The sequence below is a fragment of the Corylus avellana genome, chromosome ca10 (assembly GCF_901000735.1).
Source record: "Corylus avellana chromosome ca10, CavTom2PMs-1.0".
Classification (NCBI taxonomy): Eukaryota; Viridiplantae; Streptophyta; class Magnoliopsida; order Fagales; family Betulaceae; genus Corylus; species Corylus avellana.
In genome coordinates, this window is record NC_081550.1 from 10,942,993 (window position 1) to 10,970,563 (window position 27,571).

Genomic DNA, 27,571 nt, shown 5'->3' on the forward strand with positions numbered 1-27,571 from the left:
AATCGGCTCGATATATTTTGAGGCTAAGGCTTTATTATTATTTTTTTATTTTTATATTTAAAAATTATTTATTTTAATATTAATATTATATTTTTATTTAACTATTCTCCACCTTTCCAGAGGTCAGCACGCCTACTCCTATAAATACTCTCCCCTTCGCCCGAAACCTACCCTTAAACCAAAAATACTAACTCTAGAGTAAGATGAGATTTTTTAGAGAGAAGGAGGTTTTGGGTGGTTTCTCATCTTCAAGGTAAAGTCTTGTCCATTCACCTAGTTTTCATGTTATTCTTGTTGTAGAGTACTAGTTGTAGTTGTTTGAATATGAGACTCACTACGCTTTGCTGGCGCAAAGTCTAATATACATTTATACTTGTGTTGCTCAAGTATTGGGATATATACTAAATCTTTTTTGAGTGTTAAAGCCACAAATTTATGATCAATTTGCATAGGTAAATAATTACTTATAAAAGTGGTTTAGGGTTTAGGCATGTTGGGGGAAAAAGGGTTTTCAAATGTTTTTGAAACAATAATTGTTTTCCTTAGCTTTCATAATATCATGTTTTACTATGCTTGCATGGACTTATTTAGAGCCTAAGATGTACTTTGTAACGTGGTGATTTGAGGATAGAAGCCTAAGGATACATTTCGGCCTCTAACCGAATGTTCTCTCTATTCTGGCTGAACGTTCGCCATCGAGCTCGAACGTTCGCTCGTTTGATAGAATGCTCAACCAGTGTCTAGAATGTATAGAATTAGGGTTTTGTGATCTTTTAGCAAGTTGTTCTCGATTCGGACTTACGTGTCTCGAGTAAATCCTCTAGTATTGCGTATAACGATATATCATGTTTCATTATAACAGAAATTCGGAGTGTCGGAGAACTTGAGTGAGTGTACGAGGTAAGTAACTACTTATAACTGCTTTCCTTAAACATGCGATATGTCTGCTGACTGAGCATGCATATATTATGAGCGTACTTACCTTTTATGCAACTTGGTAACTAGCTTAATAATTGAATAATGAGATTCATCATATAACATGGTACACCGGTACGTGCGGTATAATCGTCATGGGCTTACTATATATACTTAATTCTATGATCAAATGTGTGTGTGTTATATATGAGCCTTGGATCCAATGGTTGTTTTGTGACCGGAACAATCATGTTTGATTTGTGGGTCACTACAAAACGTACATTATTAGTAGCGTGGGCCACTCGAGATTGGACTTGTTCGGGCTGCTAATTTTGGATGGTAGCATACAATGGCTGGGGCACCGACATTGTATTACAGGTCCTTCGGAACAGCGCCAACCCTGCTGAAAATGGGTAATATCTCGGGTAGACCATACATGATAGTTACGATCTATTAAAGCAGTAGTTTTTTTCTACATTAAAATTATAGATGATTGCCGCTGGGATTACACCTATTTATTGTCAAAATGAAACTATACTTTTATGGTGTAATAACAAAGACAGCACCTTGTCCCCAAGAGATAGCTCAATCTGCTGGGACCACGCCTAATGAAGTGGAGGTCACTAGTTCGAATCTCCCTCCCCCCTCTTGTGCGGACATATTAAAAAAAAAAAAAAAAACCACAAATCCAACACCTCATTCAGATTCTTACCAAAAAAAAAATAATAATAAAAAAAACACATTTATTTTGGTTCATAAATATTGGCTCATTTCATACTTAACTGTTAGATTTACTTACGAAGTCCTTAGACTTACGCAGATATTATGGCTTGTGGGTTATTTAATTTGAGGGAACCCCTTTCTGAAAGAGGTTAGTAGCATGTTCACCACATCAGGTTATCTAAGATAAGCGAAGGTCTAGTTTGCATAATTTAGGTTTGACTAGAATATTTGCATTTTGATTAATTGCCCTATGTCTATGCTTGATGATAATATATGCGTATTTTATGATTTTTAGATACCTCATATTTGAGAGGGGCGATTCCCAGTTAGCTACCACTTAAACTAAATTTGGACAATTGCCAGTAACCATACCAAACTCTTCATGATTGACAATAGGATATGTTGTTGTTATTATACTTATCAGATCCTTGGGCTAGGGTTGGATGCCTTATGAACTCTAATAGACTTAGGGTGCATTTGGCATTGGGATTTCATAGGAAAAAAAAAAAAAAAATCGATTTTAAACCAAATCGTAGAAAATGAATCAATTGGGAATGCATTTTTAAAAAATTGCGATTTGAAAAAGCATAAAATTTTCATTTTCAAATTGCAGGTAAAAAGTTGTTTTTTTTGAAAATGCACAGTTTTTAAAGACTAAATTGCAATTTTAAAGGTCAAACCCACGATTTTGCCAAACGATTAATTGTATTTTTAAAAATCATGTTTTTAAATCGCACATTTTAAGATCGTTATTTTGAAATCGCAAACTCAAATGAACCCTAAAAAAATGCTAACCAAAAATGTTATTGCATGGCAATTAGGTTATAACCAAAAGAAATATATTATGCAATTTAGAAGCATGGACTTGATAATTATGCTAACATGGCTTCATTCTTCTCATGAAAGTTAATTACTAATAACATGAAATGAGGTTCACAAATGTTCAAGAAAGTTTTTCCTATAAAGATGATATGAAATGTCTTACTTTACACACATGACAAATTCTAGGCAAATCCTATAAAGTTTCTTTCGTTCAAGCTTATGAACACTTCAAGTTGGTATATATCTCAAACTATAGAACATTACCCCACAAACCCCCATTGTAAGAAAGCCCTCTTGTATCCCAACAAAACAAAGTAAAACTTATTGAACTAAACCCAGTTGAGTAAACATTACCATTTCTCAGACCACAAAGCATTGTACGAAAATGCGAGTTCCCTAGGTTGCTAGATCACTTTTCTGACTTGTTGAATTTTGTATCCGTATTTTTTTTTTTAATATCTAAAAAATAATTATCACCCAAATTTTATTCGACTTAATTCACTTTTCCAAACATCTTAATTTTTTATTTTTTATCAAAACAATAAAAAAAATTGCACACCCAAACAAACCCGATGTTTCGTTTACAAGGCCAAAAAAAAAAAAAAAAAAAATCTAAGAGTGATGCGAATAACTTGGGGTGGGGGGGTGGTGTGGAAATGCTTAGATTGTCAAATACAATTGTTTTGTTGCTAATTTGTCTTTAAAAAAAAAACTAAATACTATAATTTTATCCAACATCCATTCAACAAGACTAACTTACTTGACACTTCCAACAAACCATTGGATTAATCCTCATTAAATAATAATAATAACAACAACAACAATAATAATAATAATAATTATTATAATTATAATAAAGCCAATAATTGATTTGAAGTGCTACATCAACATTGATGAACAATAATAAAATAAAAATATAATATATAACATTACTCTTTCGATGAGAATGACCACCGAGAAATTATCGTGGGCACTTGTTTTTTACAAGTCAAAGTGTTTTTGATAAGACCAATAGACAATCATTTTGAAGTGGATCAAAGTCATGTTCATGCCTTTTGCAACATTTAAAGGAAAAAAGATGGTTTGAAAGACAAAATTCTTTGTAGAAAGAGTGTTCGACCTCTCTCATAAGAATTTAAACATACGAAATAATAATAATAATAATTTTTTTTTAAAAATGAGTGACATAACTTTGTGATATATACTAGAATGCTTGGAAGTATATGAAGAAGACCCAAACAGATGGTAGTGTTAAGACATCCCGAAAGATGGTGACGCAATTCCAGACACGCGCTGCAGTAGGGGTCTCTGGAACTGCAATCGATCACACATTGACTACGATCGAGCGTTCGGCCCCTGGTATTGCCATGCTCGTCCTTGGTATTGCGATCGATTTCCCCTTGTGACTGCGTTCGAGTGCATGATTGAGCACACCCTTCTTTAGTACTGCGATCGATCGCCCGTGTGTCTGCGATCGAGTGCACATGGGGCACTTAATGTTAATTTTCCACAGATGTAGATCAGGACGATCAATCTTATCTTTCAGTTTTTATTTGAATTAGGTTTATTTGTTGGTCTTTTATTTGGTTTAGTTATCTTTCGTAGACCTCTAAATTGACTTTATTTCATTATTATCTTGGGACTAGGAGTCTTGGGGCTATAAATAGATGCTTAGAGCCCCGAGAATGCAATTTTGATTATTTATTTGGTTTTTTCAATAAGAATACTCAGATTTGAGTTTGTTCATTATTTTCCCTTAAATCATAGATAATCTCTATTGTTTTGAGAATATTTCTTTGATTCTTGTGATAGTCTCACAATCTTAGGAATATTTATCCATTTTATTTGCTGTTTTCTTGTTCACCACTATCCTACGTTGCATTAGTTGGTATCAGAGCTCCAATTTTTTTCCCATGGCGCCGCCAAACACAAGAAGAAGGGGCAACCACTTTGCAAATTTGGAGGACTTGTATGATCGTGAGGAGACAGTTGGTGAAACACACACGGCGGAACAGTGGCAACTTATGGAGGACATGATCGCAGAATTGAGGGCCCAACTTGCGGCCACCAATGCGCGATTGGCCAATCCGGAGGGTCATCGCGAGCGCTGTCATCAACCCTCACCGCCCAGCTCGGAAGAGGAAGACGAACAATGTACGAAGATTGAAGCTAGGAAACCTTTTGCAAGGCGGGGAGTACACGGGCATCAACCCCATGTACAAGACCATGCCAATCGATGGGAGAGTGGTTTCAAACTCGATATTCCAGAATTCCAAGGGGGTCTCCGACCCGAAGAATTCTTGGATTGGGTAGCGGCAGTTGAGGAAATTCTTGATTTCAAAGGGGTGCCTGATGATCGACGAGTTTTTTTGGTCACAACCAAATTCTGGGAAAGAGCAGCAGTATGATGGTAGCAATTGAAACAATCCAGAGGATGGCAAGGCAAGACGCAGATCAACAGGTGGGAGAAACTGTTGAAGCATATGTGGCCAGCCTTTTTATCCCACAAGTATACTCGAACCATGTATCAAAAGTTGTAAAATTTGAGCCAAGGTTCAAAGTCCGTGGATGAATACACAGAAGAATTCTACAAGTATCTAACACGTGTTGATCTAGCTGAAACCGACGAGCAACTAGTGTCCTGATACATGGGAGGTTTACGTCACCAAATTCAGGATTCGTTAAACCTCTTTGACCCCAATAATGTGTCGGAGACCCATCAAAGAGCACTATTGCTAGAGAAGACAGCCTCACAAGGGTCCTATGGAGTTTTTGGTTGTGGAACCAGGGGAAGCACAAACTGATCAAGCGGGCCATTCACAGCTCGAAGCACCACCCAACCCCCAAATCAAAGTCGATCTCCAACCACAACAGGACCACCCAACCGAGGAGCAACTACTAGTGGCAAACTGGTCCACCGGATGGCGGATTGCCGCAAAGGGGACAAATATGGTAAGGGTCTACTTATTAATTCGGGAGACACCTTCAATGAGCAAGGTGAAGGAGAGGAGTATAAAACCACCGTTTGACAACCATGAGGAAGTTGACGAAGAATTTGTGACCAGGGATGACGGTCCTCTCTTGATGGTACAGAGGATATGTTTTACACCCCGTAAGGAGGAGGGTGACGATGGGCAGCCCTATAATCTTTTTCACTCCACATGCACTATAAAGGGAAAAGTATGCAAGCTTGTCATCGACAGAGGCAGTTGCAAAAACGTGGTGGCGGAAGAAGCAGTCCGAAAGTTAGCCCTTGAGACAGAGAAACATTCTACACCATACCGCTTGGAGTGGCTCAAGAAGGGAAACGAGGCAATAGTATCCAAACGTTGCTTTGTGACTTTTTCAATTGGATCCAAGTATAAAGACAAAACTTGGTGTGATGTTGTGGCCATCGACGCGTTGCACTTATTGCTAGGGAGGCCATGACAATATGATAGGAAGACTCATCATGACGGAAGGAAGAACACTTATAGCTTTTTGGTGGACAATGTGAAATTCACTCTTTTGCCTAATTCGTGAGACGAACCTAAACCTTCTAAAGGGGTGGGCCAAAATCTCTTGGCTAAGAGGGAATTCATTAAGGAGATGTATGATTAAGAACATGCTACAGCTGAAGACTTAATAGCTCAAATACAAGAAGGTCACAAGTTCATCATTCAGAATTTACAGGAGTCCACAACAAAGTATACGGCGAATGCGGACAAGAAGCGCCGCGCCATAGAGTTTGAGGAGGGTGATTCTGTGTGGACTGTGTTGACTAAAGATAGGTTTCTTGTTGGAGAATATAACAAGTTGGTTGCCCGCAAAATTGGTCCGATAGAGATTATAGAGTAGATCAATTCGAATGCCTACCGGTTGAAGCTACCTAGCCATATCAAGACGTTTGATGCTTTTAATGTCAAACACCTTATTCCATCCACATCCACAGGTGATTTGTCAAATGAGGATGCGAATTCGATGGCGAATTCTATCCAACATGAGGAGGATGATTTAGACAGACCAGAATGCTTGGGAGTATATGAAGATGACCTGAACAGATGGTAGTGCGAAGACACCCTGAAAGATGGTGACACGATCCCAAACTCGAGCTGCAGTAGGGGTCTCTGGAACTACGATCGATCGCACAATGACTGCGATCGAGCGTTCGGCCCCTGGTGTTGCGATGCTTGTCCCTGATACTGCGATCGATTTCCCCTTATGACTGCATTCGAGCGCACGATTGAGCGCACCCTTCTCTAGTATTGCGATCGATCGCCCGTGTGTCTGCCATCGAGTGCACACGGGGCATTTATGTTAATTTTCCACAGATGTAGATCAAAACAGTCTATCTTATTTTTCAGTCTTTTGTTAGTTAGGTTTTTTTTGTTAGTCTTTGTTAGTCTTTCAGTCTTTTATTAGGTTTCTTTGTTTATTAGGTTTCTCTGGAGCTGCGATCGATCGCACACTGACTGTAATCGAGTGTTTGGCCTCTGGTATTATGATGCTCGTCCCTGGTACTGCAATCGATTTCCCCCCTGTGACTGCGTTCGAGGGCACGAACGAGTGCACCCTTCTCTAGTACTGCAATCGACCGCCCGTGTGTCTGCCATCGAGCGCACACGAGGCACTTATGTTAATTTTCCGCAGATGTAAATCAGGACAGTCTATCTTATCTTCCAGTCTTTTATTAGGTGTTTTTTGTTAGTCTTTCAGTCTTTTATTAAGTTTCTTTGTTAGTCTTTATTTGAATTAGATTTCTTTGTTAGTCTTTTATTTGGTTTAATTGTCTTTCGTAGACTTCTAAATTGACTTTATTTTATTATTATCTAAGGACTAAGAATCTTGGAGCTATAAATAGATGCTTAGAACGTAATACATTTTTTATTATTTATTTGGTTTTTTTAATAAAAATACTCAGAGTTAAGTTTTTTATTTATTTTCCCTTAAATCATAGATAGCCTCTATTGTTTTGAGAAGATTTCTTTGATTCTTATGATAGTCTCAATCTTATGAATATTTATTCTTTTTATTTGCTGTTTTCTTGTTCACCACTATCCTACCTACGCTGCATTACTCTGGAACGCCATTCTTTACATTGACAACTAGAAAATTATAAGACGAGGATAAACGAAGCAGAGATTGATGGGGGTTGATAAAGAGAAACTCATGAAAACCCACAAAGAAAAGACACTAACCCAGTGAAAAGAATAAGGCCTCTGTTAGCTATATAAGGAAATACACAATAGAAAATGCAAAGCCTTGGCATGCGTGGATAAATTGTCCCCTCTTTTAGTACCTACAATCATGAATCATAAGATGAGTTAAGCCTCTTTAGTTATTCGTATCTAACACTTGTTAAGATCACATTAATCATCTATGCAGCCGTGGCGATAATCTTATTTTGTTACGACAAATAGAAAACACACATCCCTTGTATGGCTGACGCGGATGCTCAGCACAAGAAAACTCGAACAAATTGGGGTGTCTCAACTTCCTTGTGAATCATTGAACGCAATAATGTGTTGGATACTAAGCAAGTTCTCACAAGTGTTTAGGTCGTCCTCTGTCAAGATATTTCACTTTTAGTATGAACAAAAAGCTTGTGGAATTTGACACTTTTATCCAGCTAAACCTAGATGTTCTCGTGGATGCCACTATTGACGCATCCAGTAATTAAATAAAGAGGTTTCATCAGCCATGAGAAGACAAATCAAAGATATGGTAAAAAATCACTACATGTTCTCATGATAGCAATGCAACTTAAGATTTCCGTTTACTGTTACAAAATTCAAGTCTCAGTAGCCAACTACGGCTGTATTCCTGGAAATATCAAATTAATACACTTAATAAAGTAGAAATAACTAATTTGGGATAGAAGTAAGATATCAAGACACGGACAGAGGCTTACCATCAAAAAGACCTTTTCAACGCTTTCGTTCTGGCCGCCACTTGTATACTGCTTTAGAGGTGGGAGAAACAATCTCATCTTCACGTAATTTTCGCTTCCGACCCTTTTTCTGTTTATAAATGGTATGTGTTTATTTCCAAAACAGACAATTAAAAGCAAGGAGTTTAAGATGTCTAGACCTGTAATTCCTTCTGCAACGCCATATCCATATAGAGTTTCTCCAACTGACTGACTCTATTCCTCCTAGCGTCTAGTTCTCTATAGGAAGCAGCTGTTTTCCTGTACATGGAATACAAAAGAATATGTCACTAACAAACAACTGCGTCCTAAAAATAATGCTAACAACAACAAAAACAATAATAAGTGAAACAAAGTTGAGAAGAAAAAGAAACCACAAGATTAAGAAGCATTCCGCACATTAAATCATATGATACTTTGATATGCAAGATTTTAAATAACAATATGTAATTTTTACTTGCATTAAATGACAAGTTAGCACTAGGGTGATCGCATTAACATCTTATGTTTTGTTTTAATAAAATGCCAACAAATAGAAACAAATGCATTTAGTAAATGTGCTTTTCCTTCGCTACAATTTTCCCGACACTTAGACTGACCCACCACCTGTAAAGCATGCATCTCTGCTCAGAGAGTAGGTCAAAAAACAAATAAACAAATAAAAATAATTATGAACAATGCTACAAACTCAACTCTTGTACAACTCCTATACAACTAGGCTGTTGTGGAGCACTCATAAATTATTAGATCAATCTTTATTAAAAAAGTGCCCATAAATCCAATGGTTTAAAGGCATCCTGCATCAGTTGAGTTGCATAAGAGTTGAGTTTTTAGATTTACTCAAGAATTATATGCCCCTTCACCACCACCATCAATAAATGATAATCACCACACTTCTTCCACCAACACTACTGGTCAATCCCTCCACAATTGACGCACCAACCAACATCAAACCTTCACCACCACCACCTCACTCCCATTCTTTCATCAACACTACGGCACCAATCCCACCACTATTGCTGTTACCAACACCATCAATGCCTTCACCGCCACCACCCCTATTATAGTTGTCACTATAAGAGTTACTACAACACCAATGCATGGTATGCATGATCAACACCAGTGTCATCACCATAATCACAACCACCATACTGTCACAACCACATTGATACAGCCTACCACTACCATAAGTGCTACCACCAACATCATACTAGCGGCACCCTAAGTTTCTTCCAATGCAATGATGTCACACTTGCCACCATCACCATGTTTTAACTATCAAATATGACATCAGTTTTTTAATAATAGGATTAAACTTAAAATATTTACTTATCAAAAAAAAAAAAAAAAAAACTTAAAATAATCAGCCCGTTTACTGTATCCTGAAAAAAGGAAATCAGCACCTGTTAATAGAAAAGTAATTTTATTGCTTTGAAGCAAAAATATCTTCTTAAACTTCTACATAAAACATCAAGAGAACCTTTTTTTTTAATATAAGCATAAAACATCAAGAAAACTGATGCAGGGGCAACTAAGCCCAAAAAAGCAAAGAAGCACCCTAGCGTATTTTATACAGGCCATTAGCTATTTCAAGATCATTCTTTCATTATTATGTTATGCTTTATACTATAAAGTTTTTTATTTTGAAAAGGTCATGTGACTAGCATGTGACATGAATGGTAACAAGGTGCCTGGCCTTCATGGTGGTTACTCTATGGCATTGTTCCCAGCTTATTGGGATGTATTAAAAGAAGACATTATGACTGTCTTTTGTGAGTGGCATTTACAAAGATTCCAAGGGTTGTTGATCCCAAAACTTTCACCCGATTAGTCCAGTAAGTGGCATTTACAAACTATTGCTAAGATTTTAGCAAACAGGCTACAGATGGTGTTGGAGAAGATTATTTAAGTTGCAGAATGCTTTCATTCTAGGAAAGCAGATCCTAGATCCAGTTCTTATTGCCAATGAATGCCTTGATAGTAGAATAAGATTTGGGGGATGAATTCAAAAATGAAAACACTCTCGCCACGTCAGCATGAAGCGCTCTCACCTCCCCTCAGCGCGTGAGGCATAGTGACGGCGAGTGTGATAGTACTGTAACAGTGATCATTACAATTCTGTTTGGTTCTCATCAACGTTGAAAGGTGCAATGGGTTACCTGGGTTTTTTCAATGTGGAAGCCAAAGCTTTTGAGATTCGTTCAGAGTTTCGTGTGGGTGGCAGTGTATTGGCAGAGAGAAGTAGGGGACTGTTCAGAGCCGTGTTTCTAGGAAGAGCGAGTATCAATTGGTTTAGGAAATCTATGGAGGCATTGCAGCAGGGTGGGGATGCACGAGAGTTCTATCGGACTTTCCATGAGGGTGCTACCGTGCATATTGTACAACAGCGCAGCAATAATTATGGCAGGTTTGTGGAGTTGTCCAATTATAGGGACGATGGTCGTCATACTTCTGCGGTTATACCGGAGGGCAGAGATGGGAGAGGATGGGCTAGTTGTTTAACACAGCTGAGTCGGTTAGAGGCATATTTTGAGAAGATAAGAGGATGGGGGGAGGATAGATGGGAAGAAGCACAATACCAGTATGGTGGTGACACAACTGGTGGAGCAGGGTGAAACGACGTATGCGGTGGCTCTGTTAGGGCAGGGGTAGGATAAGGAAAAAGATGTCGGGAGCAAGGGCAAGCTGGGAAATTCCAGCAATCAATCACTATTAATGAAGAACTCTAAAAGGAAGGAAACGCGATGCTTGGCCAGAGATCAAGCAGATAACGTAGGAGCAGGTATTATGCATATGCGCGTTATAGAAGGAAAATTCCAGCTGGAAAAATTGAAGACAATTTTGACATCAATTAAAAAGGAAGCAGAAAAGTGGATGGGGCTACAGGATATGGGCTACATGAGGGAAGAAAATTATCTAGATGGATCAATCGTAGGCCCAATAAAAGAGGGGGCCTGGGCAAGAAACAATATTGGGTTGGAGTCGGTGGAAGTGGGCTTGCGGAGGGATAAGGGTAAATAAGTTATTGAATTCCAAAACCCAAATAACTTCAGTAATAGGCAGGCGCAGCACGTGGATTCTGTCTACAACCGTAGACCTCAATCCAAGTAGGCAAACCAAGAAGAGGTGACGAGCCAAATCGCCGATATTATTCGGAAGGTTGAGACGTCAACGGAAAAGATGGTTCGGACCCAGAGAAAGCCGATATTGAAGCTGGGAGTGAGGGTGTCATAGATTGGCAAGAAGTAAGATGTTGATGGCTATGTCTGGTACAAAAGGTGACGTTGGTGGGTCAGGTTGCAAGAAGGCGGCAGAGGTTGTTTTTAGCTTTAAAAGCTCAAATTCCCAATACAATCCCAAACATGCTCTAAGAAGCTTCAACATGATTTCCTTTTTTTTATATTTTTTATTTTTTTATTTTTTATTTTTATGACGAGGAACCCCTCCAAGGCAGAGTCACTTCGAGTACCAACCCAACTTCAACATGATTTCTTATGGGGGTGGGCTAGGCGAAGAGTTCAAATAACACTTGGTAAGCTTGTCCAAGGTTTGTTCTCCAAATGAGGGTTAGGGGATCCAAAACTTGTCAATGCTCAATTGTGCTCTCTTAGGAAAATGGTTATGCCGCTATGAGCATGAGAGAGAGGCTCGGTAAAGAATTGTGGACTCTAAATTTGGTAGTTTGTAGGGTGATTGGTGTTCTAATGAGCCTCTTGGGACGTATATGTGGATTTATGGAAAAACGTTATGAGGGGTTGGGGAAAGTTCTCTAGCCATACCATATTTAAGATTGGAAATGGTTCCAATGTTAGTTTCTGGCATGATGTGTTGTGGGTAAATGGCCCTTAAAGAAGCCTTTCCAGATTTATTTAGCATTGCTTGTGTGAATGATGCTTTTATTGCAGCTCACTTGGAGCTTTTGAGCGGCTCTAATCAGTAGAATGTAAGCTTTGCTAGTGTCTCATGACTAGGAGGTGGATGTCTTCACCTCGTTCTTCAAAGTGTTGTACTCAGATGGAGTGATGTTATTGTTTCCCTTGGAAGAGTGTTTGACAAACTAAAGTTCCTTTAAGGGCAGCCTTCTTTGCATGTTTGGCAGCCCTAGGAAAGATTCTTACCATGGACAATCTAAGGAAACACTATGTCATCATGATTGATAGGTGTTATATGTGTAAAAAGAATGAAAAGTTTGTGGCCCATCTTCTTCTCCATTGTGAGATTGTAGGTGCCTTATGAGATGTTTTCTTTAGTCAACTTGGGTTGTCTTGCGTTATGCTTAGACGAGTAATCAACTTATATGCGTGTTGGTGGACTGTTGGTAACACTCGGAGTGCCGTTGTGTAAAAGATGGTGCCTCCATGCCTTTTGTGGTGTTTATGGAGGAAATGAAATAACAGAAGTTTTGAAGACTATGAGAGGACTTTAGAGGAGATTAAGTCTTTATTTTTCTATATTTTGTCTTCTAACTTGGGATTTCTCATGTATATTTCTTGTGCCCCTAACCTGAGGGCGCCTTATACTTTTAATGATATCTGGATTACTTATTAAAAAAAAAAAAAAAACACTTGTTTATTGTGTTGGATTTCTTCTTAAACCCTTTTGTAAGCATTAATTCGCTTGAATGATGGCATCTTTGGCTGGTTCATATCAAATCTATTCTAGATCTATGTTCTCCTTGCTGCATCAAAAACTTAGAACAGTTTGTTTGGATCTAGGAATCTAGGATATTAGAGCAGATGAGAGCAAATCCAAAAGCTACCATCTACAAAGTGTGCATTGTGTGTGTGTGTGTGTGTCTGAAAATAACTTAAGGTTGGAGCATCTCCAAAGCAACATCAAGCATTTTTTCTATACCTTTTAATATCACTGGAAACATCATTAGAAGTAGGCACCATTTCGCTTTTCAAAGAGAGAAACTGCATTTCTTTAGCCTCCTCCCTGCAAGAGATAGGAAAGGGATAAAACAGATCCAATGAATTCATTATAACTTCAAATTGAAGAGGCAGGATTGGACAAGATATTGTAAATCACAATTGAGAGGGGAAGGGAGAACAAGTGCAATGATAACGAGATAAATTTCCATTCTTTTTTCTTAAAAAATAAAATTTTCAACTAACACAAAAACAAAATGAAGGGTGTGCAACCCTAAATAATTTTGAGTTCTACTGAGGATTGCTTGTTCCCCTCAAATGCCCACTTATTTCTTCCAAACCAAACGCTACACATGAAACATTGAGGCACTGCTTCCCAAGCAATATGGCACTTCTGTTTACAAGATTTCCCCTCCTACAAGAGAAGAGCTAAACAACAGAACTTAGCATCGTCCAAGACACTTTAAAGAGAAAACCATGAACAAAATAGCTTTAGCTACTGAAAAATGTAGAAGCGATTGTCCATTGTTTCCCTTTGACCTTAAACCATATTGAAGCAGGAAGCAAACAACAAATTTTACTTTAATTTAGTTTTATTTAATGTTATAAGGGTATTTCTATAATTTTATATTTTTAGGCATGCATTGTACTTTTGGTTCATTGAGGTTTTATTTTGGGTTTTATCATGTTATTGCGCCTTTATTTGTTGGTTTTACTGCTTATTTAGTTGGGCTTTAAAACCCAGAAACATTCAAATCCTATCAGGTTATGTATTAGACACTTGGTAATAAATATAATGGTTTCCATTCGCTGAATAACGTATTTAAGAGAATTTCAATAAAGATTGCTCTTGAGGATCATGTAATGCAACCCTCTTCAAGGTGTGATACTAACAAGCCCTAGGTGTCACAACTCACGTGGCTATTCTGTCCCTAAATCTTAATCTTCAAAAAAACCAAAACACTCATTACTCAAACAACTTTTGAATAACTACAAAAAGCCAATATACTATAACCGCACTACTGCTCACAACCCAAGAACAGCCACACAAACCCTCAGTTTATCCTTGTTTCATTTCAGATCCTACATTTTCCTAATACAATTAAAAATCCTGCATTACCAACCAAATCCCTAACTATCCCAAAACCCTACAAACCTTTGCTGCCAAAATAAACCCTACCAAGCATCAAAGTCCTTCATTGTTGCTGTTCTACATCAATTTTTCGTATTAGAGTGAGGTTCAAAGCAGGTCTGCGCGAGAAGATTGTTTAGAGGGACATTGAGTCAACAAGATAAGATGTTTCCAAATTATAGAACAACTCAATGGCATTACAATAAAATAAGTAATCTAGAAAGTCAAACCTCTCAAATCAATGGTGGTGCTGAGCATGAGTGCAGAGAAGAGGAAGAAAATCAAGAACTGCCAAAGATTGTTGCTAAAACGTGGGAAAACAAAAGATTGGATTTGGATGGCTGTTCTTGAGGTGTGAAACATTTTGCAAAGAACCTGTTTGAGGAATTGATGCTTTAGGTTTTCAAAGATTAGGATTTAGGGAAAGAATATGTCAAAATTCAGATCTCATATAGGCTGGAATACAGTACAAAATTGCTATAGTATCCGCAAAAGGATGAATAAACCAAATTACTACAAGCAGAGTTTCTCATATCATAACTTGGAAAGAATTGCATCACACAATCCTGAAGAGCAATCTTTGCTGAAATTCTTATAAACAGATAATTCATTAAATAGAAACCATTATATTTGTTTGTATAAGCATCTAATCTCTAAACCTCTTAGTAAATGGACTCTTTTGGGTTTTTACTTCTAACCCTATTTAAAAAAATTAGTAAGACCCAATAACATAATAAAACAAGACCCGATGGACCAAAATTAAACTCATGTTAAAAAATGTTAAAATACATAAATATCCTTGACTCCAAGTAAATTAAACTAAAACTAGCTTCTCACTGCTTCACCTCATATAGCACCAACTTATACAGTCTTGAGATTCTCCAAGTTATACATAATAAGCATCCAATTCAGAACTGCAATCAACAAAAATAATGCCAACTTGGATGGCACCCCTACTCACCAAATAACTAAATTAAGGGAACAACCTCTCTCCTGGAACACATAAAGAATCTCTATCGGATATCTAGTGTTGGTCCAATCAGAAACAACAGAAATCCTATTTGTATATTGTATATATACCAATATATATTATACACACCCCCATTTCTTTTCTATTATTTTTTCTCGTGTAATTTGAAATACTCGAATGGTCAATTCTTTTTTTTCTTTTTTTCATCTTATCTTCTAATTTTTCTGACTGAAAACAGAGGAATCATTCATTATGATCTGGATTGCATTCATTTGGATTACACCCTTCTCTTTCTTCTTTCTCCTTTTATTCTTCTCCTAGATAGAAAACAGAAATCTCGAACCTACAACTCTAACTTGGCTTCAAACCGGACACTTATTGATTCCAAGGCAAAAAAATTAATCAAGCAAGGGATTTTGATGTGATAGAGGATTGGATAACATTTAAATGTGGAGGTTACAACCATGAGAATTAACAAAAACAGCGAAACACAGTTTCATTACAAGACACTGATACAAACCATCATTATTTTTTTCCCCTTTTTTTCTTGAAGCCTTACTAGTTATTAACAGAAATTCAATGTACACATAATGAACAAGTTTTCTCCATATAGAGCATGCTGAGATAATTGATAGACTTCTCATCTAACTGTCAAATTTGTTTGGCATCCGTTCCTTTTCTCATGCAACAAAGATGTCATGATATAAGGGGCACAAACACAGCATTTTATGGAGATTTGAGAACACAAATTCCAAATCTTTTCAAATGAACAAGTAGAACAAAATTGGCAGCAAGGGCTTTCTAATCATCATTCCAATCACTCTACTTTAATGATATGAACGTCACAAGGAAGATCAATTAGGAAATTAAATATTTGTGGAAGCTTACTATTTGAAATATCTAGTTTGTGTCGAATCAAGTGAGATTACTTTGGTGAAAGTGGAAAAAATGAGCAGCAAGAGCTCTCTAATTATCGAGTTGATCACAATCTACTTAAAGCGAATGAAAGTCACAAAGAAGATCAAGGATATAAAACACTAAAATCATTCTTAAGAGGATGCCAATGGCCCTAGGACCAAATGGTATCCCAACGCTCCTTTAGATGGCCACATATTCGCAAATTCCTACTCAATTACAATCTCAACAATATCTTTTTACATATTGAGAGTGTCATCTATACAGAAACAAGTAATCCCCTTTAGTCAACAAGGAGTTTCATGTGTAGCACAAGAGAAAAAAGCAGACATCAAAAATTTTCAAAATTGCAAACAGTCAATATGAATGCAATACAATAAGAATTTAAAGATCGGAAGCTCAAACCTGTCTTCAGCATAGTAAACATGTCTATTTGACGGCTGATTATCAAGAGAGTGCAGCACAGCAGTCAGCTTTTCAATTTTCTGCATTGAACATTGGAATGTCATTATCAACACCTTCAGGAAAAAATTGTTAAAACAATTGACAAACCATGAGTTTTTGTTTTTAAGAATTCATCTACCTTTTTCTCACTCTGCAATTTCTGAAGAATGTATCCCATATCTTGGGTCTTCATCAGCATAAGTTCTTCGGGGGTGTATTTGTTTGCATTACTCCTGTAACAGAAACTTACAATATCAACTATGATTCACAGACGACATGTAAAAAATGCTAAAGAGGCATCGGAATCTCATTCATATGTTACTCTAATTTATGGACTCCATCAACATTTCTTGTTTTGATCATCCGGAAGTAAAATTCATCTGGGTTTCTGAAAGTAGCTTTCTCCTTAAGTTTCTGCAGAGAAAATACAATGAGAATAATAACCCATTAAAAGGGTATATATGATTATGTATATATATATATAGTTGTTTTGATATTGGCTACCAGCAAAACATCAAGAAAAAAGCAAGACAAAATTTGTAACTTCACCTGCAAAGTCTGCTCCTTTTTGTGGAATACTTGTGCACGCTCTACGTAGTCCTTGTGCTTTTCAAGAAGCCCAAATTTTTTCCTTGAAGACCTGAGAAAACAGAAACAGAATACATAAATCGTTCATTGAAAACGGGCGTAAAACAATTATATACTTGAAAAAATCGATTAGGGGGATTCTGTTGACTCACGGTTGAGCTCGTTCCTTGTGAGCTCGTCTACTAACAGCATTCCTTAGCGACGACATGTTGAATTAAAAGAAAGCAATCAACGGCAACGCCAACAAGGTTGCAAAGAAACCAAACTTCCTTCAGAGAGTCACTACAAAAATATGGAGCATTTGCATCCTTTTAGAAAAGTCTACAAACATGGGAAAATGTAGTTAAAGTAGCGAGTGACCTTTAAATTTAGACACTTGCAAAGGGTATCAAATTTGTAGTCAATAAAAAAATTAAGCCAACCTTTTATCCCTAAAGGACAAGGGTGGGTATCGGTTCGGTTCAGAAAAGTCATTTTCAGTCGGTTAACCGAAATTGTCGGTTAAATCGGTTAATTCACCGATTGCATTTTGATAACAAAGTATTTCAAAATTTTCGGTTAATTTTGGTAGTCAGTTAATCGGTTAACCATGGGCCTTTTTAATTGGGCCAGTACTATTTTTAAATGGGGCAAAAATTGGTTATTTGGGAGCCCAACCTTTTTTTGGGGGGGGGCTAAAAAGACTAAAATAACTTATTGAACATGTTTTTTGGGCTAAATAACAAATTTACTGTACAGGCCCTGGAGCTTTAACGAAGGTTTTAAATTCGTTTTTTCTGTTCAGTCCTGGAGTGTAAAGTTCTTTCTGTTCTCATGGTTTTAAATTGGTATGCAGTTCACAAATTGGTTACAAACTCACAAGCTTTAATGAAGGCAAAATATATGTGTTTTCACATATATTTTCAGAAAGAACTTCAAATAATAAATAAACAGTTTGAAACTTTTGTTTTAATGGAAAATTGAAGGATATAAAATTGATTTTCTACATAGAACCTACAAAAATGGGTAGATTCAGACAATCCCAAACCTTGGAAAACTTAGAATCCATCAAAGAATAATAAATAAAGTCTCAACTAAGCCACCACCAACATGGATTACCTTCAATTCCTTAAATTTTCTTCCTTCAATAATCAAACAAATCAAAACATAAACATAATGATCAATATAAAAGAGAAAAATACCACAAATAAGTAATATCAAGTAAGAAAGCAATAAGAATATATATTGCAAAAAACTAAATCAAACAACAATCAATCTTCTGAAAAAAAAAAAAAGCCAAAGAATGCACCCATGCACCCAGCCTATGCATCATACCTAAAGGTCCTAAACAACCAAAACCTGACACAAACAGAGAAGAAAAACAGGGGCCCAACAGCAATACAAATTTCAAGAATAATTACAGCAATTAGCAAATGCTTATCCAAAAGAAGAAAATTTCTTTGCAGGAAAAATCAAGGTAGCGTAAATCAGATCAGGGTTGCGTAAAAAACTAAAAATCAATCATTTTCATTCCTAAATCCTAATAATATTAACAAACTCGAAAATAAATGCAAAATTACAGAATCAAGTGTTCAGAATCATAGAATCAAAGTAACTCGAAAAATCTATACCTGAAAAGACGGGAGACAAGAGCAACGGCTTGCCGCTTGCCGCTTGCAACGAGAAAGCGAGGGAGACGACGGTGAAGTTAAGCCACCGGACACGGCGGGAGACGAGAGAGAGAGAGACACGACGGCTTGCCGCTTGCAACGAGAAAGCGAGAGAGAGAGAGAGAGTCGACAGACGGCCGCGCGGCGTTAAAGAGAGAGAGGCAGGAGGCAGGGCCGCAGGAGACTGGAGAGTGGAGAGGGCAGAAGGCGTCAGGCGTGAGGAGTTAGGGATTAAAGTTCAAATGAAAGTTTAGTTTATATCCAAACTTAAAACGACGCCCTTTTAAGTTTCAATTATTTTTTTTTTTTGAAAAAAAAGTGAGAAAACGAGGCTGTTTTAAACTATGCAGGAACGGTTTCGTTGGTTAACCGAAAAAAAATAATTTTATACCGATTAACTAAACTGAACTTATATTGGTATAAAAAATTTATACTGATTTTCAAATCACAAAAGTCGATTGACAATTAATTTTGGTTTGATCGTCATCAGTAAATAGTCGATAATCTATAGGCGATTAATTTGTCCACCTTCAGTTCTTACAAATAAATTTTACAAAAAAAAATTTACAACATAATATGGCATAATATGATCGAATTTCTCAAAAATTAATTTATTAGTAATTTTTTTAAAAAAAAAAACATTTGGTAATGGATTGGAGTGTCTCACCCAAAAGATTTTTAAAAAGTCCGACCTGTTGGATTTGAACCAGTGACCTAAGTATTTGTTGGCTATCACTAACTACGATCCACCGCTAGCTAAGGTCGGATTTAAACCTAGATTGAATTGTTTAGATATATAACTTATATAAATGTATTGTGATTTCTTTCTACAAGGCAGCAACATGAAGATTAGTAAAAGAAAAAAACACATGTTAGCACCTGGACTGTAGGCAATCAAAAGCATGATCCCAATATCTTCTCTTGTATTGTTATTTTTTTTTTTTTTTAAAAAAAAAATAATATACCGGTATTTGGCTTGCAAGAAAAAGCAAATATTTCTTATACTTTTATATAATTTGAGGAGCTGCGAAAAAGATAGAGATGTCGAAGAGAAACTGTAGAGTAAGCGTATGAAAATAGGTCTTTGAAGGCGGGATTAATATTCAATGCAATTGTTTGTAATTTGGGCACTATTATGGGATCCATCTTCCCAAGCAAGTGTTCGAGCCGAAGACTTACTCCGGTAGGTAAGCTTAGTAAGGGTCCTCTCACAATAGTCCCATCAAATATACGGGAGAACAACAAAAAATAGTTTATGCAATATCTCATGAAAATTATTTTTCTTGATCAACTCAAAACATTTTTAAGTAGACCAATATTTTATGTTGTGCCAAACATTCAAAAACAAAAACAAAACAAACTAGGTGGGTCAAAAGGATAATGGATCTGAAAGGGAATATATTTGTTGGCATCTCAATTCTAAAGGGATTAATGGGCCAGGCCTGTTAGTTGATGATCCAGTTAGTTACTAAAATTGGTTCTTCATAGAACCATTAGATAAGTCTCTCAAAGCCGATCGAAGAGGGAGGTTCCTTTGAAGTATGCTAAAAAAATAATTTATTTTCTATAATCAAATTTCGTCTACTAATTTAATTAACAGATTTATTTAGTGTGACACTTACTTAAATAGGACACGTGTCACAAAATTTTTTTTGACTCTTAACGCTTCACCCTATCAAAACCTACAAAATCAACGGACAACCCGACATAATTTGGCTGTAGAGAGTAAATTATTTTTTTGGTATTTCTCAAGGACCTTTGAGTTTATTTTGATACCACATAAAGCTAATTGCAAATCAGGCAAACCAAGTGGACTGATTTTACAATTTTTATTTTTATTTTTATTTTTTATGGTCCAATACTAACCAAAGCTGATTTGATGGTTCCTTTATTACCTTCATACAATTATGCATTTTGATTCAGGATTCTAATTTTAGAGCAGTGCCTTTTTAGATTGAAAAATAATACATTTAAGCCTTTTGAATCGGAATTTATTTTTTTAAATCCTTTGTGGGCTATAGGTTTCTTATGGGTTTGCAACTGGAAAGCACTGTTATGACTTGTGGGCATATTTTTGAAGCAATGTTTCTTTGCTTTTCAAATTTGTAGTCGTAGTTTTCAGAAGCAAAGTAGATGAGAAAGGTAGTGGAGGTGATACAGGCGGCTAATCTATTTTGGCTTATTATCACTAATTATTTTTTCCACGATTGGTGCCTAACTCTTCTTTTTGTGAGCTTTCATTGATATTTGTTTTCATTTCCCTCTAATTGATTGGTGCCTAACTCTTCTGTTTGTGAGCTTTCATTGATATTTGTTTTCATTTCCCTCTAATTGGTCCCTTTTCTTCTGTTTTTTTCTTTTTTCTATTTCTTTTTCTTTTTTCTTCTTTTATAAAAAAGTGAATATGAATAGCTTCGATTGCTTTTGTGAAGGGTAGGCATCTCAAGCATAATCCATTCTAGAATGAATCCCTAAACACATTATACAATTCCGGCTACTCAATTAAAAATTTCTCAATTGTATGACAATTGTATAATAATCGATTAAATAGCATTACTCTTTACTTAAAGTGCTCAAAACCCTAATTTGGAATTACCGATGTCCTTGGTATACAACACCTTAATAAAACAAGGAATATTACAACACTTCTCAATTTTTTTAAAGAAGCATAACATTTCTATAAGGAAACAAAGACGGGAACAAACAAATGTTCTATCATTCACGGGTTCAAAATTTATAGTGTAAGTAGGAGGGAAAAGAAGGATTGCATAATGGGCATGTTGCTTGACTTTGAGGGTATTCGATTCACGTGGTGACTTTGTTTCCACTGCCGAATGCATACAAACCAAACATACCAATGATACCATGTGATGTGATCCTGCATGTGTGTATGCATGAAAAATTTTTGTTTCAGAAAAATGATGTGACTCATGCTTCTTCTGATGCTTTCCCTAGGTATATGCTTTGTCCCCAACAAGAGCACAACTTTTTAAAGTTATTTTACTAGAACCTAAAATAACATGTTTGAATGTTTTTTGAAGTGTTTTTTAGGGATGCGTTAATTATTGGAATTCTAGTAGTTTTAGGAGGAAATTTAAGCCCCGAAGCATTAGCTATTTTCAAAAGAGATGCACGAATTGACCAAGGCGACATTTTGATGTATTAAACTATCATTTTGCGGCAAAAATGTCATTCTATCCCTTAGAATCGATGAAAAACTGGTTATGCACCTTGCATGTGACTATTATCTTCTGAAATACTTTCACTAGCTTTGGCCATTGAAAAAACATATTTACCATTTGCACTTATTACTTAGTTTAAAAAGGAAACTAATCTAATTTTTTTTTTTTCAAAAAAAAAAAAAAAAATCAGTAGATAGGAGTACGTGGTCCAACCACTACAAATTTCTTTTGAGAAAATCTAAGATAAATCTCCAAGTCAAAGCACCCATTTAAATAACACCTAATTTTTTTTTTTTTTTTTTAAAAAAAAATTGTTTTACTTTTATTAAAAATAAACAAATTAAATTAAAAAAAAAATTAAAAAGGGAAACTCCTTGAGGGCCCAGTCCAATAAGAATACTGAAGTAATTATAAAAGTCACTCTTGTATCCCTCTTATATCACTTCATGAATGTAGTGGCTTTCAAAATCATCATTTGATCAAAATTTAATAATAATCAATGATAGGAGTCCTATTACAATCTCATCACTTGGACTAGATCAAGCATGTGGATGAGAATAAGAAAGGGATATGGAAAAGCCTATCTCGTCAGCAAGATGTCGTAGTTTATATTTATCACGTTTATCTTTACCTTAGCAATTCCATTATGTTAGGATTGTTGTTATCTTTATCTTAAGAGTCAGATGTTAGTAGGATTGTTGGTACCTTTATCTTAAGAGTTAGATGCGTTCACGTAAGTTTAGTTATTTATTGAGCAATAGAAGTAGGGAATAAGCATGGAAGAAGTTATCCAACACTTTATGTGTAAACGGTAATCTCCTACCTCAAGTGGAGTACTATCAATCATATTTCCCATTTTCACTTCAATATTCAACCATAGACTGCATGCTTGCTTTGGATACTCACATGTCGAAGCATCTCACTTTGTCGTCCAACCTTATTTCACGTGTGAGCAACTACATTCCACCTTACTCAAAGACAATAAAGATTCACGAGTCACCTTCTCTCCCATTTATGCTTTCCATTGCAATTTGCATGCACGTATAGTCAAAGCCAAAACAAATTCTCTCTCTCTCTCTCTCTCACATGTCAAACATACATACATGGGTGAATGGATAAAATAAATAGTTAATTAACAACAAACCTCAATCTTTTCTTTATTCTTTTCATATTTTTACTTAAATATAAAAACTGAAAAATAAACCCTCCAATAGTCTTTGGGTGCTTGGACGCTCAACAACTCTTGCAACTATTTTTAGCAAGCGGGACCCATCTCAAGACCCCCAAAACCAAACTGCTCACAACTAAAATAACTGTTTGATCACAAATTTAAACAACCTTAATATAACAATATAATTACTAGCTAGTGACACTAGCTAGCACTAGCTAGCACTCTGGCGTGAAGGTGTGGTCTCTCTTTGGATCCTGACAGTAGTTGTAGACCATGTAATTGCTCCGGACCCACTCCATGGCTGCGCTCTGCTGCGGGCTCAGTCCGGTAGACCCTGACGGTGAGGCGGACGGCGGGCGGCATGAGCCAGCCTCGTCGGCGGTGCAACCGCCTAGCTTGAAATTCGTGTACCAACCGAAGAAGGGTTGGTATTGATAATCAGCCTTGTATTTTCCATCCTCAGTTGCCCAAGTTGATGCATCCCAAATTGAGCCGTACACATACATTGGCCTTAATGGAAATGTTGCATCACTTTTTCTTGGATACCTCCTTACTGGCACATCATCCACTAGGAATCTGGAAATTACACAATAATAACACATATTTATACCAAATTCATTTATAATAAATATAGTTGGAGCAAAAAAAAAAAATTGCTTACATTATCTCACTGGGATTCCACAGTATAGCATAGTTGTGAAAATCTCGTGTTGGATCAAACCAGAGATGAAATTTGATCTCCCTTCCAATGATATTTCCATCCCCACTTCCTCTGACATATACATTTGTCTGCAAAGTATATGGCTTGTCGGGAGTTGTTCCAAGAAACTCAATATCAATTTCATCATGGTTCCCAGGGTGATCTTCGTTGTTGGAAAGCTATATCAAAGAACAGAAAAAAGTTATGGTAATTAAACCATAAATAAAAAAACTTAGGAATTGAAATAATATTATGTAATCCTCACATAGAATGATGTAATGACTCCTGCAGTATACCCAGATTGGAGCTTGATGGCAGCACCAAAATATCCAGACTGATAGGGGTGCAAAGACTTGAATCCACTTCCTATAGTTTCAAAAAAAAAAACATCAAATCAATAAGATTTTAATTTGAGATAAAACATACCCAACAAAGACATGACCAATTAGAGAGCAAAGAAGCATGATGCCTGAGGTGCTATCAAGCCAGATTGCTAAGGAGCCCTGTTCCTGTCTCTGATGCTGAGGACCCCAGAGGTTTCTGAAGCCTTGACCAAAGCTTATGGGGTTGATTTCTGAACTTGGGTAGTAGCCAGGAGAGGGTTGAGCATGAGAAATTGTTGAAGAAATCATGAAAAGTAAAGCAAGGTACAGAAGAGGAGCCATGGAGGGGGGGAGGAGGAAAACAGAGTCACTCTGCTTCAATGTGGAAGAGAGTGGGTGTGCAGGGAGTACAAATAGGCAGAGTAGAGGCCCCACAATGTGGGGAAGGTGATAAGTTAGTTGATGAGGGAGTGATACAGTACTTGGTGATAAAAAAGAGAAGAAAAAAATAAAGGTTTTCAACTTGTTGGCTTTCCGTTTTCTCTTTTCATATTCCTCATTGATAGAAAGCTTCTTTTCGTGAGAGAACTTGTCAGTTCATGTTGCTTGCTTGGGAAAGCGAAAAGAAGATATTAGAAGAAAGGGATTAGTTGATCTGTGGCACTCAAATAGCGGGAGTTTGATTACCGTACTTGTAATATTTATATCGTAAATAATTAAGTTAATGAGAATACAATAAAACGAAATTATTCAAAGTAGTAGACACAGGTGTTTAACATCAAATCACTTATAAATTTATCTTTTTCTTCCGCTATAATTCTCAGGTTTCCGCACAAATTTCTAACAAAACAAATTTGATTAGTACCCGAAAAGGTGCAACATAACTTTTTCAACGATCCGAATCTAATTTCTTTTTTTTTTCTCTTATTCATAAGAAACTTAAAATTAAATTTAGACGGTTGTGCTGTGAGTTTTTTACGGCATGTAAGCCAAACGGGGACAACCAAGATAACTCATAGCTCTAAATCTGAAAAGTGTTGTGACCCTCAATAATTCATATGCGTTAAAAGAAAGCATGGAGATGGGATAAGAGTGAAGATCTTGGTGCAGTTAATGTTAAAATAAACAAATAAATTTATGTTGATAATAATTTGGTTAATAATGTATTAGTGGACATTTAGGGTATATTACTTAATAATTGAGGATTTTATTGGAAGTGCATTTATATATAATATATGCATGAATTGTGAAATCTGACACACTTGCACGCGGGAAGAAGGTTTGCTACACCGATTTTTCTAGATTTTGCCGACTTTATTAATTGCAAAAGGAGGACTTTTGCGTCTCAATTTGTTTTTTTCTTTATTATTATTATTATTATTATTATTATTTATTTTTTTGACTTGAAATTCCACGTGGCCAACATTTGTGAAGTTCAACGACAACATTGGAGAATCTTAACAAGTTAGATATTGAAAAAAAAAAAGGAAAAAGAAAAGGTATTTGTCGATCTAAGCCTTACCAAAGTCTCGTACGTCCTGGCCAATGAAAACGCAAGGAGAGGAGACTTCACCATCAACTACATGATTGGTCAACACTTTAAAACATATCAAAGAAAGGGTAAATAAGTATTAAAGGATAAAGCACAAATATTCCATGGTAAACCAGAGTTAATAAACCCTATATAAGGGCTTAAGGATTTATAGGGAACGAAGGATGACATGGATTTTTTAGGAAAGATAGGCTCGGATGACACTGGGGACAAATTTTGATTCGGACCGATCTATTGGTGGCTTGAGTGGTCGATTGATTTGACTCAGAAAACCCTAGTGATCGATTAAATGCATTAGAGTAATTGATTGATCGATCAATGTGACTCCAAACATGTCAGAAACACTAGTGATTGATTGGTAAATTAGTGAATATGGGTTAAACAAAGTTTTTGTGAGAGTGAAAAGTTGGAAACTTTATGCTTGAGATGCATGAAGGTTCGGACTTTAGGTGTTTTTCCTCTTTTCCTTCCATTCCTCTTTGCCACTGATTTTGCATTTCATTATGATAATGACTTTAGAACCTTAGACATTCGATCAAGTGTGCCGCGTCCTGTTTGCTGCTCTCTTCTCTCTCTTGAGAGAAGGTTTTTTGTTTTTCCTGCAACTTTCACCACCTCCTCAATGAGGGTTTTCCACCACCTTTGTGCAGTTGTTACTGAGGGAGGAGGGAGAGACCTTGTTTTCTCCCCCCTCCCCTCTTCCCATTCACCTAGTGTGGCCGTTTTCCCCTCCCCTCCCCTCTCTGTCGCCAATTCTCCTTTTTTTTTTTTTCCTAAGTAGTGGAGCCGCTATCCCTTCTTCCTCGGCCCACTTTGGCCGCTTTCCACCCTTGCAGCAACGCCGTTCTTGGTTCTATGGTGGTTCTTAGCTCCAGAATTTTCTAAGCCCAATCTAGTAGCCTCCGTTCCTCCCTAGCTTCGACGCGCCACACCAAGGCCTTTCCCAGCCTTCCATCGACGCCATCCCCACCATGTTCCAACTACCAGGCGCTGCCATGTGGTCCTCACGCGCCGCTTGCCTCCATCCACCTCGTCATCTATTCAAGTTGTTGTTCAGTGGGCTTTTTTACTGCCTTCTTTATTTTCCATGTATTTTTAATTTTCTTTTGATTTGTAGCTTTTTTTGTATTTTGCTGCTTGTTTATTTTGTGGGTTGCTGTCTCCCAGCTCTGAGGCTTTTTGATATTTTAGTAGAGACTTTTGTAACCGAATTTGTGTTGGTTCATCTCCTTTCTGCAATCCCTACAACGGACTACTACAGTGCTCCTTCGGCTTCAACCCATTTCTAGTGGTTGTTGTTAAGGGTAAAAAGACGGGTGATTAATATCCATGGAGCCAACATTTGTGAAGTTCAACGACAACATTGGAGAATCTTAACAAGTTAGATATAGAAAAAAAAAGGTATTTGTCGATCTAAGCCTTATCAAAGTCTCCTACGTCTTGGCCAATGAAAACGCAAGGAGAGGAGACTTCACCATCAATGTACATGATTGGTCAACACTTTAAAACATATCAAGAAAGGGTAAATAAGTATTAAAGGATAAAGCACAAATAATCCGTTGTAAACCAGAGTTAATAAACCCTATATAAGGGCTTAGGACTTTATAAGGAACGAAGGATGATGTGGAATGTAGGAAAAATAGGCCCCCGATGACACTTGGGGCAAGTTTTGATTCAGACCAATCTATTGGTGGCTTGAATGATTG

The 27,571-nt window shown here is 36.7% G+C and overlaps 2 protein-coding genes across 6 annotated transcripts in view; both read right to left on the reverse strand.

Moving 5' to 3' along the window:
- The window catches only part of LOC132163812 (probable U3 small nucleolar RNA-associated protein 11), a 38,301-nt gene extending 19,144 nt beyond the window's left edge, over positions 1 to 19,157 (reverse strand). For 2 of the 5 annotated variants that reach the window (XM_059574187.1, XM_059574184.1), the window contains exons 1-6: positions 18,899 to 19,157; positions 17,441 to 17,570; positions 17,250 to 17,340; positions 17,023 to 17,114; positions 16,840 to 16,933; positions 16,662 to 16,741 (exon numbers count right to left, since the gene is read on the reverse strand). In XM_059574187.1, the coding sequence (XP_059430170.1) occupies positions 16,662 to 16,741; positions 16,840 to 16,933; positions 17,023 to 17,114; positions 17,250 to 17,340; positions 17,441 to 17,496 (413 nt within the window). In that variant the 5' untranslated portion in view covers positions 17,497 to 17,570; positions 18,899 to 19,157. Of the gene's footprint in view, positions 1 to 7,598; positions 7,739 to 8,159; positions 8,460 to 8,529; positions 8,630 to 13,222; positions 13,307 to 16,661; positions 16,742 to 16,839; positions 16,934 to 17,022; positions 17,115 to 17,249; positions 17,341 to 17,440; positions 17,571 to 18,898 lie in introns of those variants that run through there. The other 3 variants (XM_059574186.1, XM_059574185.1, XM_059574183.1) reach the window with 3 other exon arrangements.
- Positions 19,158 to 23,251: 4,094 nt separating this feature from the next.
- Positions 23,252 to 24,866, reverse strand: LOC132163991 (probable xyloglucan endotransglucosylase/hydrolase protein 32). Its single transcript, XM_059574386.1, has 4 exons — positions 24,460 to 24,866; positions 24,256 to 24,356; positions 23,952 to 24,169; positions 23,252 to 23,866 (listed from the first exon to the last, which is right to left on the reverse strand). Exons 1-4 carry the CDS (start codon positions 24,653 to 24,655, stop codon positions 23,506 to 23,508), a joined length of 876 nt encoding a protein of 291 aa, XP_059430369.1. The 5' UTR covers positions 24,656 to 24,866; the 3' UTR covers positions 23,252 to 23,505.
- Positions 24,867 to 27,571: the final 2,705 nt, after the last annotated feature.